A 16978-nucleotide genomic window follows, 5' to 3' on the forward strand; every position below is an offset into this window, starting at 1 on the left:
GTGACTGCCAACAACTGAAGACAGATTGAATGCTTGGATTTGAAAATACCTTTATTATTACTATAAAGCTATATCCATTATAAGAAAGTTGAAACAGAAAAGTATAAAGAAAAAAGTGATATTCTAAAGTACATCCTTCCAAATATCTCTGTATATATATACTTAGAAATATATGTATAAAATTTGACCAAAAAAGTGGAGCCTATCTAATATTCTTGCTTATGCTAGTTCTTGAAATTTTGTGAACGTCAAAATATTCTATTCATAGAAAATGATCATCTTAAACTAATGTAGATATTTCTTAGTTATTTGGTTTTTGTACTTGGTTGTTTCAGGTGGAATTTTGATGAGACAGTGACTCATTTCATCTATCAAGGGCGGCAGAATGATGCTAATCGAGAATATAAATCTGTAAAAGAAAGAGGAATACACATTGTTTCAGAGCACTGGCTTTTAGAAGTAAGCAATACTTTTTATCCTCCCATGTCTGTTGAAAATGTATATAAACACTATTTCAAGGCATTAACCAATTCCAGTGCAGGTAAAGAAGTTTGATTACCTTATTTAACAGTGCACATCTCAGTTCTTTGGCATCAAAAACTAAAGATCTTTATTCCCTAAATACTTAAGTATTTAATAGGTATTATTTCTGAATCTCTGATTCAGTTTTACTAAAGAGAAATGATATGAAAAAAAAGTTATAATAATTTAAGGATAATTAATGTGTGTATTAATACAACTGTCTTTTCTCTTTCTGGGTGTTTCCTTGGAATGTGGTTGATGCCTTGGCAAAAGCATAGAAATAGAATTAGATTTTATACATTAGTAAACATGACAATTACTTTTTTAAAAAATATGTATTTTATTGTTTTTTTACAGAGAGGAAGGGAAGGGATAGAGAGTTAGAAACATCAATCAACTGCCTCCTGCACACTCCCTACTGGGTATGTGCCCACAACCAAGGTACATGCCCTTAACCGGAATCGATTCTGGGACCCTTGAGTCCACAGGCCGATGCTCTATCCACTGAGCCAAACCTGTTAGGGCAACAATTACTTTTTATACATTAAAAAGTGAGGACAATATTGAATATAAACTGCAATTTAAAAATTAAAATTTTTTTAAATGAGAGTTTAATTGTCCTTTGTATAATGGGTTTTTTAGTATTAACTAGTTTTCAAAACTTTAATTTAGCAAGCTCTGGCTAGTGTGTTCAGTGGTTAGAGCATTGGCCTGCACACTGAAGAGTCATCAGTTCGATTCCTAGTCAAGTGTATGTACCTAGGTTGCAAGTTCCATCCCTGGCCAAGGTCAGGGTCTGTGGAGGAGGCGACCAATCAATGTGTTTCTCTCAAATTGATGTTCCTATCTCCTCCCTCCCTTCCACACTCTAAAAAACTCAGTAGAAAAAAATATCCCCAGGTGTGGATTAACAAAAAAAACCAACCATATTATTTTCCATTAACAAAAAAAACCCACCAAACCTAATTTTGCTGTTTTTGAATTTTTATCCTGTTATTATTATTTTTATCCTGTTATTATTACCTTATGTATTGATTATCCTTACCAACTTAACATCATTTATTCTGTAAGATTTTTTCAGTCCCGCTTAAAGCACACCATTCTATTGCAGTGCGCCCAGGAGTATAAGCACCTTCCCGAATCTCTGTATCCGCACACATATAATCCCAAAATGAGCTTGGATATCAGCGCAGTGCAAGGTGACAGACTCTGTAATAGTCAACTGCTCTCAGCTGATGGGACAGCAAAGAATGATGAGGTAGGTAATGTGGACGGTATCTTTTCCCCCTCTTTAGCAGAGCGTATAATCATATATGGCTGTGAAACCTACAATGGCTTGGTTTGAGCAACTGTTATTTTTCTCCTTCAACAGCCAGAATATTTGCCTGTAGAAGAAAATGATATAGATAATATGACCACTAGTAACAAAGACGTAGCAACATTAAATGGAAATGGAAGCAATGACTCTAAAGGAGGTAAAGTATTTTAAATTATAAAAAAAATGAATATATAATTTCTTTGCATCAAATGGAAAAATACTTTCTGTGGTGCTAAACAGAAACAAAACATATATTTGAGAATTAATTGAAGTCCCATGCCAAACATCAAGTAATAATATTCAAATTTTTAAGTGGCTTAAGTGAAATAGTCCTATTTTATTAAAGGTAGGTGGAGTTGGTGATTAAAATTGTTTTCCTTTGGTTCAGTTCTTTTCAGTGATATTCAGAAAGTTATACTATATGTAATATATATATATATATATATATATATATATATATATATATATATATATATATATATATCTTTAACATATATTATGAACTTGAGACCCTTTGGTCTGTGAGCCAGTGCTCTAACCAGTGAGCAAACTAACCACATGGTTTTAAAGGTACAGGAGGAGGTATGAAGAGCTTCTACTTTTCAGTGTTAGTTTTTTTGTGTATCCTTCAAGGGCTGTTTTATGCATACATGATCATAAATATGTATATTCTCTCCTGGCCTACTTAACCCTTTGCACTCCGCTGTCCCCTCTCGGAGGACATTGCAATTCTAGCATATCACTCGGATGTCCCCTCTCAGGGGACATTGCAGTTTATTAGTGATTACGAGGAATTGAGTTAATTCAACGCACGTTTCGCAAAGTAGAGTCGAGTAGCTGGTAGCCAATGTCCAGAATGGTTCGGAGTGCAAAGGGTTAAAAAAAAAACAAAAAAACCACAAATTTTGGCTCAGTGGTTAGAGTGTCTGCCTGCGGCCTGAAGAGTCTCGGGTTTGATTCTGGTCCAGGGCACGTACTTCAGTTGCAGGCTTCATCCCTGGCTCCAGTTGGGGTGCACACAGGAGGCAACTAGTCAATATATCTCCCCCCTAAAAAAAAAAAAATCAATGGAAAAAAACCATAAATGGTGGACTATTATATATGTTGTTTTGTTCTTTGATCTTTTAACAGTTTAGCTTGTGGAGTATTTCTTATCGGTACATAAGGAGCTCCTTCAGTCATTTTTGGCAGCAGTGTATAGTATTCATTCCATGAGTTTCCCGTTTTACTTAGCCAGTCCCTTGTTGACGGGCATCTAGGATATTTTAATTTCTTGCTATTACAAAGTGTGCTGCAATGAATAATCACTATAAGTGTCCCCTTTTTAATGGATTATTTTCTATTTCCATACTCATTCTACCCTACCCGAGCTTTCCCTATGACTTATTTACTCTCTTCATTCAAAGAATATTTAGTACCTATTTCAGTGTTTAGTCTATAAAATATATATATGGACACACACACACTATATATGTGATATATATATATATATATATATATATATATATAATATACATATTTATATGTGTATATGTGTGTGTCTATATATAGACACACACATATACACATATAAATATGTATATTATAGTGTGGTGTGTTTTCAAGGACCGTTGGGGGAAATCACATACATAAATGACTGTTGTGCACCTCAGACTGTAGTACCTAAATGAGAGCGTGTAAGAAGCAGGCAGGGCGCTCTACAGGAGAGAATCACTGCAAGTCTTAGAAGAGTGTCTTCGAAGGGCTTCCTGATTCTTTCATGCACAGGCCTTGTATTCTGCAGTATTCGTAGTCTTAGTCCTTTACTGTAGCCTATAAGTAATATTCAGTAAATGCCACGTCACTCAACCAAATCTAGACAAAACGGTTAATATGAGTAAGCTGTGATTTAAAAAAAAAAAAAAAAAAAAGAAACTCACCTTGATAGGTATATTTGTGTATGTTTCAAGCACTGACACAGACCTTGGAGATGAGAGAGAATATCCAAAAGCAGCTTCAGGAGATAATGTCTGCAACATCAATAGTGAAGCCCCAAGGGCAAAGGACCTCCCTTTCCAGAAGTGGTTGTAACAGTGCTTCTTCAACCCCCGACAGCGCTCGCTCCGCCCGCAGTGGACGAAGCCGAGTCCTGGAGGCCCTGAGGTAGGTGCCCGTCACTTATCCGGTGGCAGCACGAGGTGACTGCGTGACTTGAGAGAGAGGCAGCTGCTTACACAGGAACCTACTGACTCAGTTCCACGAGTTAGGCCTAGTTTTGCAGTTTTGTTTGTAATTTTGTGGGGGTTTTTTGTTTTGTTTCTTTTACTTAAGTCTAAACTTCTACTTTACTATCAAGACCACTAAAAGGGCTATACTATACCTCTAGGCCTTATTTAGCCCAAACTACCTTCAGGGTTCACAAAAGTAGGTTTATAGTTGTGAGTACGTGAAACACAGAATTTGTGTTTTCTTTTTTTTAATTTAGAGGAAGGGAGAGAAAGAAACATCAATAAGAGAGAACCATTGATAGCTGCTTCCCACATGCCCCCTACTGGGGAGTGAGCCCACAACCCAGGCATGCGCCCTGACTGGGAATCCAACTGGAGACCTCTTTGGTGCGTGGGACGATGCTCAGCCACCGTGCCACACTGGCCAGGGCCAGAGTTTATGCCTGTATTGTTAATTATTGAGTCATTTTCCATACAACAACTGTAAACCTACTTTTGCCCACCCCTGTATAGTCAGACACCACCTTCCTCGCTTTTCTGACTTCCCTACCTTGTTCCAAGCAGTTCTGGAATTCTTTTTTTTTTTTTTTTTTAATGTATTTTATTGGTTTTTTTACAGACAGGAAGGGAGAGAGATAGAGAGCTAGAAACGTCGATGAGAGAGAAACATCGACCAGCTGCCTCTTGCGCACCCCCTACCGGTGATGTGCCCGCAACCAACATACATGCCCCTGACCGGAATCGAACCTGGGACCTTTCAGCCCGCAGACCGACGCTCTACCACTGAGCCAAACCGGTTTCGGCAGTTCTGGAATTCTTGATTGGGGGCAGGAAACAGACTCAGGTTTGGTTTCTTACCAAGCAGTGCTTCATAGTGGGGCGTGATCTAAACAGCTGTTTCTTATTGAAAATACATACATTTTGTATTTTTACAAATCTGTCTTCTAGGAAAGGTATTACACATCTTAGTGTGGTGTGTTCAGAAGCATTACATCATCCTTTTCCTGATAGAAAATTCTCTAATTATATCTTGAATTAAATTATGCATTCATCTTATAAATGTATATTTCATGAGGCTAATTCTCTGAGTAACTGTGGCTTTTTATTAATATACTTCAGGTTATGTTTTATTATTATAGAGAGCCTAAATCTTGTGCCAAGTTAGAGTAAATACCCTGAGAATAAAAGGCTATCCTCCTTGTTTTTGAGACAAGTGAACTCTTAGTGGTATCAGGTTTTTTTTATTAATATGTTATATATATATATATATATAATTTGATTGTATATAATATAATTGGGTTATATATAACATATATGTGTGTTGAAAGATTTGATATATATATCTTGGAAGAAAGGAGTTGGAATTCTATTTACTCTCCAGGGGAGTTGTTACAGTTATACCATAGAGCATGCTTTACTTTAGTTCAGCATAAGGCTGGTCTGCCTGTGACTCTGGGAGGTTTGGTTACAAGAGCTAAAAGGTCTTTCTAAGGCAGCATTTACAATACGCTTCCCATGAAATTACAGTTGTTAGTTCAAGTGATACAGCCGAAACCGGTTTGGCTCAGTGGTAGAGCGTCGGTCTGCGGACTGAAGGGTCCCGGGTTCGATTCCAGTCAAGGGCATGTACATTGGTTGCGGGCACATCCCCAGTAGGGGGTGTGCAAGAGGCAGCTGGTCGATGTTTCTCTCATTGACGTTTCTGGCTCTCTATCCCTCTCTCTTCCTCCTCTGTAAAAAATCAATAAAAATATATTTTAAAAAAATAAAAATAAATAAAATGGAAAATACAGCTACCGGTAAGCAAAATAACCAGTTTGCTAAAACATTACCAAGTTTCCCTAAGTCTATATCATTAAGAAAACTGCCATTTTTTCTTTTTAAGTTCTTTATTGTTGAAAGTATTACATATGTCTCCTTTTTCTCCCATTGACCTCTCCCCACCCGCTCCTGTCCCCCAGCACAGGCCCTCGCCCCGCTACTGTCTGTGTCCATGGGCTATGCTGATATGCATGCATTCAAGTCCTTTGGTTGATTTCTTATCCCTCCCCCTGCCTTTCCTCTGAGGTTTAACAGTCTGTACAATGCTTCTATGTATCTGGAAAAACTGCCATTTTTAAATGCGGCATTCATATTTGAAGTTTCATATATATTGACATTTAGTCAAATATGTGTTTAATTTTCTCACTGAAACAGGTAAGTTTCTGGGAGAAACATTTTAAAAAGAAAATCTTTCCCGAAGTTTATTTATTCAATAAATAGTGTCAAGTGCTTACTGTGTGCTAGATGGGCATATAAAGGTGACCCACAAATGTACCGTCTAACTCAGGGGTCCTCAAACTTTTTAAAGTGGGGGCCAGATCACGGTCCCTCAGAGAGCTGGAGGGCCGGACTATATGAACTACTAATTCCTACTGTAACACCTCGGCTGCGCTCACTGCCCAAAAAACCTGGTGGGCCGGATCAGACTCCTCTGCGGGCCGCATGTGGCCCGCAGGCCGTAGTTTGAAGACCCCTGGAGCCTCTAACTAAAGGAATTTATGAACGTGGATTTTGTTAGGGCTGTCTGTTAAAATTGTCACTTTCATTCCTTAGGCAGTCTCGTCAAACAGTACCTGATATCAACACAGAGCCCTCCCAGAATGAACAGATCATTTGGGATGACCCTACAGCCAGAGAGGAGAGGGCCAGGCTTGCCAGCAATTTGCAATGGCCAATTTGCCCCACACAGTACTCCGAACCTCAGGTTGACATTAGAAATTTGGAGGATTCTCCTTTCCAGGAGCCTTTCCAATGTTTGAAAACTGCTGAACAAGGTAATGAGAACGAGATGTTTACTTCTTTGTATTAAGCACATGTTGGCTCTTGAAAATTAACAGATAAGCACATTGTGATTCTCTGAATTGTCCATGCAAATGAAACACTAGGTATTTCTAATTTTAGTTTAAACTTAAGAATCAGAAAAATAATTGTAATTAATTTATCAGCAAATTGAAAAACACATTTTTACTTTTAAATTTAGGATTAGGCATTATTTTTACTGTTATTGTTTCTTTTATTCTAGTCTTTTTTGCATTTGTTTTTTCTCCCGATCATTTAAGTCTTCTAGCTTCGAAGCACATACTGCACTTGTTCTTTGGATTTGTCTGAGTTTCTTTCTGAATCCCCCTATTGTTTTCTTCCATGGGCTTTCTTTATCTTAAACAGAATGTTAGATATTTCTCTGTACTAGATATATAGATTTATCTCTGCTTTTGATTTTCTCCAAGTGAAACCTTGCTTTTACGGTATTTTACAAATTTGGGATACTTTTTATTGGTGAGAGCTTGGCAGAAACCCACAGATGCGACCACCATTTGCCCTTTTAATACTAAGTAATTTCATTGATTTATAAGCTCTAGCAATAGGCCACTTCTTTTGCATGTAGTTTTTACATTCCAGAATTTGTGTTTAATTTCATCTTGGCTAAGACAGATGAGACTATTTCCCAGAATTGTTCTTAGTCATGTTTGGGTAATATCACACTGCAACGTTTTATTGCCCTTAGCTGTCTGTGATCCTGGAAACGTGTGTGTGACTGAAGCTCCAAAACACCCCCACTCTGAACTGGAAACCCCAACAAAAGACAGCCACCTGATCCCGACGCCTCAGGCCCCCAGCATTGCGTTCCCCCTGGCCAACCCACCAGTGGCTCCACACCCGAGAGAAAAGGTTTGTTGCCCTTAGCCTGGTGGTGATGCTGTTGGGTAGTGATGGTATGTGGCGCTCAGATTTTATTGGTATCCATAGTAAGAGTTCAACAATGTTGAAAACTGCATTTCTTTGCATTGTATTATTTTTCATATTTGATAACCCCAGAAGACTAAATGTTACTGTGAAAGAACTGTATACCTAATAACTTTTTAAATGTTACTTTGTCTAAAATAAAACTCTTCCATTTCAGATAACAGTAGAGGAGACTCGTGAAGGCTTAAAAAAACAGTATACATTCCAGTTGTCATCTCTGAATCCTCAAGAACGTATTGATTATTGTCATCTGATCGAGAAACTAGGTACAAGTATTTTAAGTAAAAAAACATCCCACCCAGTAACAGTTATTTAGAAGGCAAATGTGGATGATATTATCACTGTATAGAAATTGAGACCAAAAAGATAGCTAATTTGTCCAAGATTATACATTGAGTCAGAATTAGACCTTTTAAAGGCACTGGGTCATAGGATTAAAGATTTAAGTTGAAACCAACTTTTAAGGTTTAAGAATCTTTTTGTGATGCTTTTTGTTTATTGATGAAAGCCTGGTCCAAATCAATGAAATTATAGACTGACTCACTGGAATGTGGTTTTACTTTTATAGTATTTGAATTCCACTAGTTGTCAGGCTCTCGATCTGACATCATTCTACAAGCAGTGCTGGACGTACCAGACAGATAACCTGGTCCTCTGGCCACATACTTAGTGCTGTCTGTCCTTTTAAGGATGTGGAGAACCATGGTATGTTTATTTAAAGATTTCTGTCATGTGTACAAGAGTACACTTGAGAAGCCTTTTCTTGGAAACTATTCAGGTGGAACATGTTGTGTCCCAGTCGCCTAATAAGTCAGAATTGATGAGCGTTCCAGTTTGGTGAGCTCTGGGCAAAGCACAGTGTCTCCTGTAGATGGTTCCATCTGTGCACGCTCTGGGCAAGAGTAGCAGCAGTTAGCAGGAAATTGTCTGAAAGAGGACAGCACGGGGCATCTGGGTATAGATTGTGCTGAAATTGGGAGTCTGTGGCTACAGGGTTTCTGATAGAGAATGCAGAGGCCCTTCACTTCATGAGTGAACACTGGTGAACTGATAGACACAAATCAGTCTATTAGATTGTCTAGTTAGATATCGATATGATATTAATATGGAATTTCTGTGTCCCCATATGTAAATTGTAAATTAGTTACTGTGTTCCCATATGTAAATTGTAGATAATAGTTACTGCATAAACTTATGAGGACTAAATGAGCTAACAATTTTGACTACTTTCAACATTGTCTGGCATAGTAAGTCCTTAAAAGGTATTGCTGCTGCTGTTAGTCATCTCCAAAGCACGAGTTCAAAAGTTAAGTCTTAGAACGTCCTGGCTGCATCTTCACCCAGCCAGTAGTCAAGCTACTAAGTGTATCAATTAATAATGCAGATTTTTTCAATAGATGGAGTTACACATAGTTGATACATATGCAATTTGATATGTATGCTTTTGTTATGTTGACAGCAAGCTTCAAAACTTCATATGTCCAATTTGCTGAAGGTGTTTTAACATTTTTACGCTTAAAAATTTCAAATTTTGTGCAAAAAAAAAAAAGCATTTGCGGGAAGTTTTAATTCATTTTTTTGAAGAAAAAGTTATATACTTTGGGAAGCTTATGGTGAACATGCTCTATCTCAAGATACTTGTGAACACTGAGTTAAATGCTTTAAAAGTGACGATTTTAATGTCCAGGTCAACCAAAAGTTTGAAGATGAACAATTACAAGCATTATTGGATGAAAATGCGTGTCAAACTCAAAAAACAACTTGCAGAAAGATTAAATGTTGCTCAGCAATTTCCAATCGTTTACAAACAATGGGAAAGATTTTAAAGGAAGGAAAATGGGTGCCACAACAACTGAACGAAAGTCAAATAGAAAACCAAAAAGTCATCAGTAAAATGTTGCTTCAACGGCACAAAAGTCTTTTTGCATTGAATTATGACTGGTAATGAAAAGTGGATTTATTTTGAGAATCCCAAAGGCTCAAAATCATGGGTTGATCCAGGTCAACCAGGTCAACCATCAACATCGACTGCAAGACCAAATCACCTCGGAAAGACCGTGCTCTGCATTTGGTGGGATCAGGAAGGTGTGGTGTATTATGAGCTCCTAAAACCAGGTGAAACCGTTAATAGTGATCGCTACCGACAACAAATAATCAATTTGAACCATGCTTTGATCATAAAACAACCAGAATATGCCAGGAGACATGGCAAAGTAATTTTGCTTCATGATGACACACCATCACACACTTCAAAACCAGTTAAAGACACTTTAAAAGATCTTGCCTGGAAGTATTAACCCATCAGCCATATTCACCAGACCTTGCTCCTTCAAATTACCACTGTTCTGATCGATGGCAAACGTATTTTCTGAGCAGCACTTCAAACCATACGAAGAAGTGGAAAATTTGATCTCTGAATGGTCTCAAGAAAAGTTCTATGGGGACAGTATCCACAAATTACCTGAAAGATGGGGGAAGTGTAGCTAGCAATTGACATTACTTTGAAAAAGCACTTTTGATGTTTCCATGTTTCTCTTGAAATTGTTGTGTTTTCTTTGATTACAAAATCCACCGTTATTAACCGGTACACAAGTAAGCTCTAAAGTATGAGTCAACACCCTGCTTTGCAGGAGCTTAGATTTATGTCTCCTTTTGTCTGAGTCAGGCTTCACCCATTTGTACCCGAGAAGAGATTTCAGCCCTGCCTGCTGCTTTGTCTCTTTACTCAGCCTGTGTATTTCCTCCCAAGCTTCTCTGTGGTCAGCTGACCTTATTTCCCCTCACAGAAAGTGTTTTTTCTGCTTTTAGTCCGCAGGTGTCCCTTTTTGACTGTGTCTTTGGTTATCTATATTCAGTGCTTAAAATTGCTAAGGTAGTTGAATACCTAAGAAATTTAGCAGCTAACTGCAGTATATGGACCTTCTTTTGTATTTTGTTTTTCTTTTTAAATATCTTAATTGTACTAAACAAGTGCCAATCTAAAAGTTGAACAAGGATTTAGTATTGAAATAGCAAAGAATTAGTTAATTATTTTAGGTCTGATAATGGTGTTGTGGCTAAATAAGAAAATCTCCCAATTTTTCTCTCCTTCAGGTGGACTGGTGATAGAGAAGCAGTCCTTCGATCCCAGCTGCACCCATATTATTGTGGGGCATCCGCTTCGAAATGAGAAGTATTTAGCCTCAGTGGCGGCTGGGAAGTGGGTTCTTCATCGCTCTTACCTGGAAGCCTGCAGGACGGCTGGGCGTTTTGTGGCGGTGTGTATTCAAATTTACAGAGAATATCTTAATTTGTTCTTTAAAAGTGAATATCTTAATTGATTGCAAAACATACACAGACCACTTAAGTAATTGAAATAACCAAATATGACCAATAAGGTCCACATTAACAATTAAAGCCCCCAAAATTTAGAATTATAGATTGCTAGCTATGTCAATTTTATTTATTTATTTTTAATATATATATTATTGATTTTTTACAGTGAGAAAGGGAGGGGGATAGTTAGAAACATCAATGAGAGAGAAGCATCGGATCAGCCGAAACTGGTTTGGCTCAGTGGATAGAGCGTCGACCTGCGGACTGAAAGGTCCCAGGTTTGATTCCAGTCAAGGGCATATACCTCGGTTGTGGGCACATCCCCGGGGGGGTGGGGGGGAGGGTACAAGAGGCGGCTGATCGATGATTCTCTCTCATCGATGTTTCTAACTCTCTATCCTCTCTGTAAAAAAATCAATAAAATATATATATATTTTAAAATAAACATCGATCAGCTGCCTCCTGTATACCCCCCACTGAGGATGTGCCCGCAACCAAGGTACATGCCCTTGACCAGAATCAAACCTGGGACCCTAAAGTCCGCAAGCCGACGCTCTATCCACTGAGCCAAACTAGCTAGGGCTGATTTACTTTGTTTTTTTTAAAATTGAAATAACACTTGAAAATATTAAGATGATCTCACTGTAAGCTTTACTGCTAGCCAGTTAAATATTAAACTATTTGAAATATTTTGGTTCCTAACTGACCATCACAATTGTCGCTATCATACTAGTAGTTTTGAAATTTTCAATCAAATCTCTTAGGAATCACTTCTTAGACAGGTAACGAAGCTGTTAGTACCTACATCCTCTGAGTCTGTCCTCCTGTGAAGTTCATCTTACAGTGGGTGAAACCCAGGAATCTATTACCAATTGCTATGGTTATCTGTGTTTCTGAGAAATGTATACAATATTTTATTTCTAGTTCCTATTCTCTATGTAACAATTGAATCTATAGTTTTAAACTCCTGCTAGACTGAACTCCTTGAGGACATAATTGTGGGAACCCAAAAGGTTTGCTGGACTAATTCTCTAGGAAGAAGACTATGAGTGGGGAAGCAGCTCCATCCTTGATGTTTTGACTGGAATCAGTGCCCAGCAGCGCAGACTAGCACTGGCAGCGATGAGGTGGAGGAAAAAGATCCAGCAGAGTCAAGAATCGGGCGTTGTTGAGGTATTACATACTCAGATATGTAGGTAGTATAAATGGCATTCAATGTCATGACTGCTCCAGATTGTTGTGTTTTTTTTAAGAGAATGTGCTTGATAAAATAATAATTCTATTTATCTTTTATCATTTGATATAGTTTGGGCATTTTATATTTTATATATATAAAATGTTGATAGCACTTAGAAAAATAGTTTACATGTAAAATGTGACCCATACGTATTCCAAAGAATCCTTTCAGCAACTAGCTTCAGGGCTTCTTAACTTGGGGTCCACAGAGTTCCCCAAAGAAGTTTGTAGGTTAAATTCAGAAGGCTATCCACTCTAGATGGGGAATAATACATCCTTGCTTTTACTAACCTCTAATTAAAAGCATTTCCTGTAGTTATAAGTCTGGGCAGCAAATCACAACACTAGTAACAATATCTATAGCTTTGCTTTGCATTATAATGTAAGTATCCTGAAGTGTTTATGTTCAATACTTTAAAAATTACAGGTAGTTATTCAACTCACCACTTTCATTGTAATGCATTAGGTTAGAAGCACACACCTATTATGTCACAATTTTTAAAATAATTTAATAATTAGGTAATTTTTAATAAAATTATTTCCTATGTAATCCTCTGTACTTTGGATATTTGCTATTTAAAAAAAACAAAAACAAAACACAAATTACTTAGAGACTAGGTCTATAGTTTTACCAGACTAAAAGAGGTCCATGGCTCAAAAGGTTAAGAAACCCTGAGTAATCTTTTTCTGTTCTCTGCTTCTCCACATCCTTGTTAGCTTTGACTCCCTTTCTTTTGGAGTAATTCCACTGTGTGTGCCCTATTTGTAAATATTTTCAAGAGAAATATATTTGGAGCCTTCATCTAAAGAAGCTGTGCTTTAATCAAGGCTTTACCTTGATTAATTATAAGAAAAAAAATACTAGAAAATATAAAAAACAAACCACAAATTGCTTTGTTTTAACGTTACCTATTAAATCATTTTCCTTCATTCAAGTATTTATTGGTGGTTTACTGTGTGCCAGACATGGCTGTGTTTCAGAGGATTCTGAGATAGCACTGCGGCAGAATAAAGGTTATAAGGTTATTTGTTGACATAAAACTAAATTAAATATTATCTGCATTTATTTTCCAACTAATTTCACACAATGTTTTATGTTTGTAGGGGGCATTTAGCGGGTGGAAGGTTATCTTACATGTTGCCGATCAGAACCGAGAAGCCGGATTCAGACGGCTGCTTCAGTCCGGAGGAGCAAAGGTTTGTATTGAACCAGTTCACTGGGTGTTTTACATGCATTTCTTTCTAAGCAAGGTCGCTATGATCGGATCCTAATTCCTGTGCTTTGTGAGATGGTGATCCCTAAGTACAGACATACAGTTTAATTATTTTGGGACACTCATAGCTGTGGTGCTTCTTTTTCTTTAGGTGCTACCTGGTCATTCTGTGCCTTTATTTAAAGAAGCCACACATCTCTTTTCTGACTTTAACAAACTGAAACCAGATGACTCAGGACTTAATATAGCAGAAGCTGCTGCCCAGTACGTGTACTGCTTGAAAACAGAATACATTGCCGATTACCTCATGCAGGTTTGTAAGCCTCAGTCCTTGACCTCGTTACCAGCCATCTGCTTCTATGCTTAGAGAAGTTTGCACATCACCACCCTCCGCTCCTTGTTAATACATGTCAGACTCCTGTTGTTTTCTATTTAACCCCTTTCAATTTCATTCCTTTTTGTAAACATGTCGCTTGGAATTTAAATATGAGCTAGGTATAAAAGTGCTCTTCTAGATGTTGGAATACAAAGAAAGAGGAAATTGATTTCAAGAGTCCAAGGAGAAACATTTACCCTAAGGTCCTCCTTTAGTTTTCTTGACCATTTGCATTGATATGTAGTAAACACCTATGTTAGATGCTAAAATGTTAGATGCTCAAGTCGAGCATTTGCTTACATGTAGGGCTCCCTGCACTTGTGGAGTGAGGGGCCCTTGTTTGTATGGTTTGAACGGGCAAAGAAACATCTTCCTGGCACCAGAATACCATCAGCAAATATGACACGGTCACGAATTACTTTACCATCAAGGATTTCAAACAGAAAGGCATAGGGAGAGGGGGGAGCCAGGACGCAGCCTGCCATGTGACTTATGCTGCTTATGCTTGTTCTGGGTTTAAACAAAAGGATGCTCAAAACAAACATGAAGCCTTTTTCATAAAGCACCGAATCTTATCCCTGGTCATTTTAGGAATACAACTGCCCCCTAAGACAAGAACCAATAATTATTTTTTCTATTTAGAAAAGAGGAGGGAGAGATAGAAAAGAGGAGGGAGAGAGATGCATTCACTGCTTGCCTCTCACACACCCCAACACTCTAACCACTTGGCCAGGGCAAGAACTGATCATTATTAATTGCCTGTATTGTGCTGGGCATAGTGTTTGTGTATGCATTCTCACATAAAACATGTACTTGTTAAAGAATAGCAAAATGTCATCTAAAGAAATAGAGCGTTGCTATTCCCGTGGGCATTTCCCATGCACCTCCTTCCTTACCCCGGGAGTGATCACTGTCTGACTTTTGGTTATGTCCCTGCCTCTCAAGGTTGTAAAATATGCCAGACACTAGATTTCTGGAGGAATACGTTGTGCTATTATGACAGTCTGTTTTATAAATAGTGTTCCCCCAAAATGAATACACACTAAATAGTCTTATTCTAATGGGTTAAATCTGAAAAGAAACATCAATTGATCTATCAGCTGCTAAGTGTATATACTTTATTTTGGAACACTGTGAATTTTGGCTTTGCCAGCTGGGTAATTGTGTAATATTGACTGTTATTGAACCTTTTTATTTTATCTGTAAAATGGGGAACAAAAAATACCTCAGGTATCTAATGTAAAGCTCAAGTAAAAGTTCAGTAAAAAACTTTTCAAATATTACACTAAGCATACTGTCTCACACTTGATAACTATTAACTGTATTTTCCCAAATTTCCCCTATTTTTATATTTAATCTATTATTTAGGTCTGAGCTAGCCCCACTCTACCTGAGCTATTAGCTCGTCTTTCTGATATACAATGACTGTTCACTAAATGTGACACATGATAAACAGCAAACCTTGAAATATTCATGTCTAAATTCTTAAAAAGAAAACATGTTTATGTGAAGGGAAATGTATAAAATTTTTGTAGTCAAAAAACAGAATAGGGACAGGTTTGGCTCAGTGGATAGAGCATCGGCCTGAGGACTGAAAGGTACTGGGTTTGATTCCGGTCAAGGGCATGTACTTTGGTTGTGGGCATATCCCCAGTAGGGGGTGTGCAAGAGGCAGCTGATCGATGGTTCTCTCTCATCTATGTTTCTAACTCTCTATCCCTCCCCCTTTCAGGAAACCCCTCCTCCAGTAGAAAATTACTGTCTCCCAGAAGCTGTTGCTTTCCTTCAGAATCATAAGGAACTGGGGTCTGGATTATCACAAAAGAGGAAAGCGCCTCCAGAGAAGAATAACACCAAACGGCCCCGAGTGAACTGACAGCACCTGCTCTTCGTTTCCGAACCACAACAGCGCGTTTCATTCCGAGCCTCATTCCAATAGCCTGAACGTTCTGTGGTTTGTGAAGGGCTCGCTCGGGGTGGAAGGATGGATGACCCAGCCTGAAGTCAGTTTTTAACACTTGAAATTTCAATCAGTGAAATATTAACTGTTCCTGAATGGAGAGTTCCCTGAAGTAACAACACACAACCCCTCAGCTAGCTTGTCACTAAAACAAACAAAAAAAGGGGGCTTTTTATGTGTTTTCTTGTCAATACCGGAGGCTGTAGCTTAGTGGGAGTTTTATTAGCAAGGTGATGGATTTTGCTTAAACTGTCTGCTTTAATTGATAACAAGGAAGTTCATTGGGATTTATTCATGTTTTCCTGATTTTTAAATTCTCACCATTTTACCTCTTTTTAACAGGAGCCTGAGCACAAGGTTTAATGAGGGCTTTAAACTCAAAATGTGTGTGTATATATGTATATGTATGTTTGTACAAATCTCCATGATGTTTGCTAAGTTTGGATGTCAAACTTAGAAAATAAAGACAATAAAGAATAAAAGTCATACATTTTTTAAAAGAAGTATTTTGGCATTCATTCTCTTGAAGCAGTAACAGATTTGTAATTTGTAAAACTGCTTAAAAAGCTAATTGCTAGGCAGATATCTGAAGCTGTTTACAATATTCTATTGGGTTAAAAAAATAGAATCACGAAATTGTATTAGCCTTTATTACCAAATACTGCATGCATTACCACAGACTTTCAGATAAAATGCTGTCTCATTTTGTTTAAGGTACAACCAGAATCAGGAGCATAGTGTTTATGTAACTGTTAATTGCTTTCTTTGAAAGGCAGATGGTGGGGTCTCAGTTCTTAACCAAGACCAATAATTTTAATTTCAAATATAACAATCTAAGGGGAAAGAGATTAAGCATTGCACATTTTAAAAAGCCTTGTGCACTGGTTGAAAATTGCTGACCTAGACAAAAAGAACTGGAGTTTTTATCAGATTTTTCTCTAAATGGAATAGGGGTACTTCTGCCCTTCAAAGCATTTAGCTTAGAGCTAATTCACAGCTTAAGACAGTGGTCCGCAAACTCAGTCAAATATCAACAGTACAACA

General features: G+C 37.7%; 1 protein-coding gene across 3 annotated transcripts in view; it reads left to right on the forward strand.

Moving 5' to 3' along the window:
• The window catches only part of TOPBP1 (DNA topoisomerase II binding protein 1), a 48958-nt gene extending 32521 nt beyond the window's left edge, over positions 1 to 16437 (forward strand). For all 3 annotated transcript variants that reach the window (XM_084902115.1, XM_084902116.1, XM_084902117.1), the window contains 12 exons: positions 336 to 459; positions 1634 to 1780; positions 1895 to 1997; positions 3790 to 3982; positions 6643 to 6863; positions 7595 to 7758; positions 7991 to 8099; positions 10927 to 11090; positions 12184 to 12321; positions 13489 to 13581; positions 13750 to 13911; positions 15707 to 16437. In XM_084902115.1, the coding sequence (XP_084758241.1) occupies positions 336 to 459; positions 1634 to 1780; positions 1895 to 1997; positions 3790 to 3982; positions 6643 to 6863; positions 7595 to 7758; positions 7991 to 8099; positions 10927 to 11090; positions 12184 to 12321; positions 13489 to 13581; positions 13750 to 13911; positions 15707 to 15850 (1762 nt within the window). In that variant the 3' untranslated portion in view covers positions 15851 to 16437. The remainder of the gene's footprint in view (positions 1 to 335; positions 460 to 1633; positions 1781 to 1894; positions 1998 to 3789; positions 3983 to 6642; positions 6864 to 7594; positions 7759 to 7990; positions 8100 to 10926; positions 11091 to 12183; positions 12322 to 13488; positions 13582 to 13749; positions 13912 to 15706) is intronic.
• Positions 16438 to 16978: the final 541 nt, after the last annotated feature.

This window comes from Pipistrellus hanaki (genome assembly GCF_964339955.1).
Source record: "Pipistrellus hanaki genome assembly, chromosome: 13".
In the NCBI taxonomy this organism is placed as follows: Eukaryota; Metazoa; Chordata; class Mammalia; order Chiroptera; family Vespertilionidae; genus Pipistrellus; species Pipistrellus hanaki.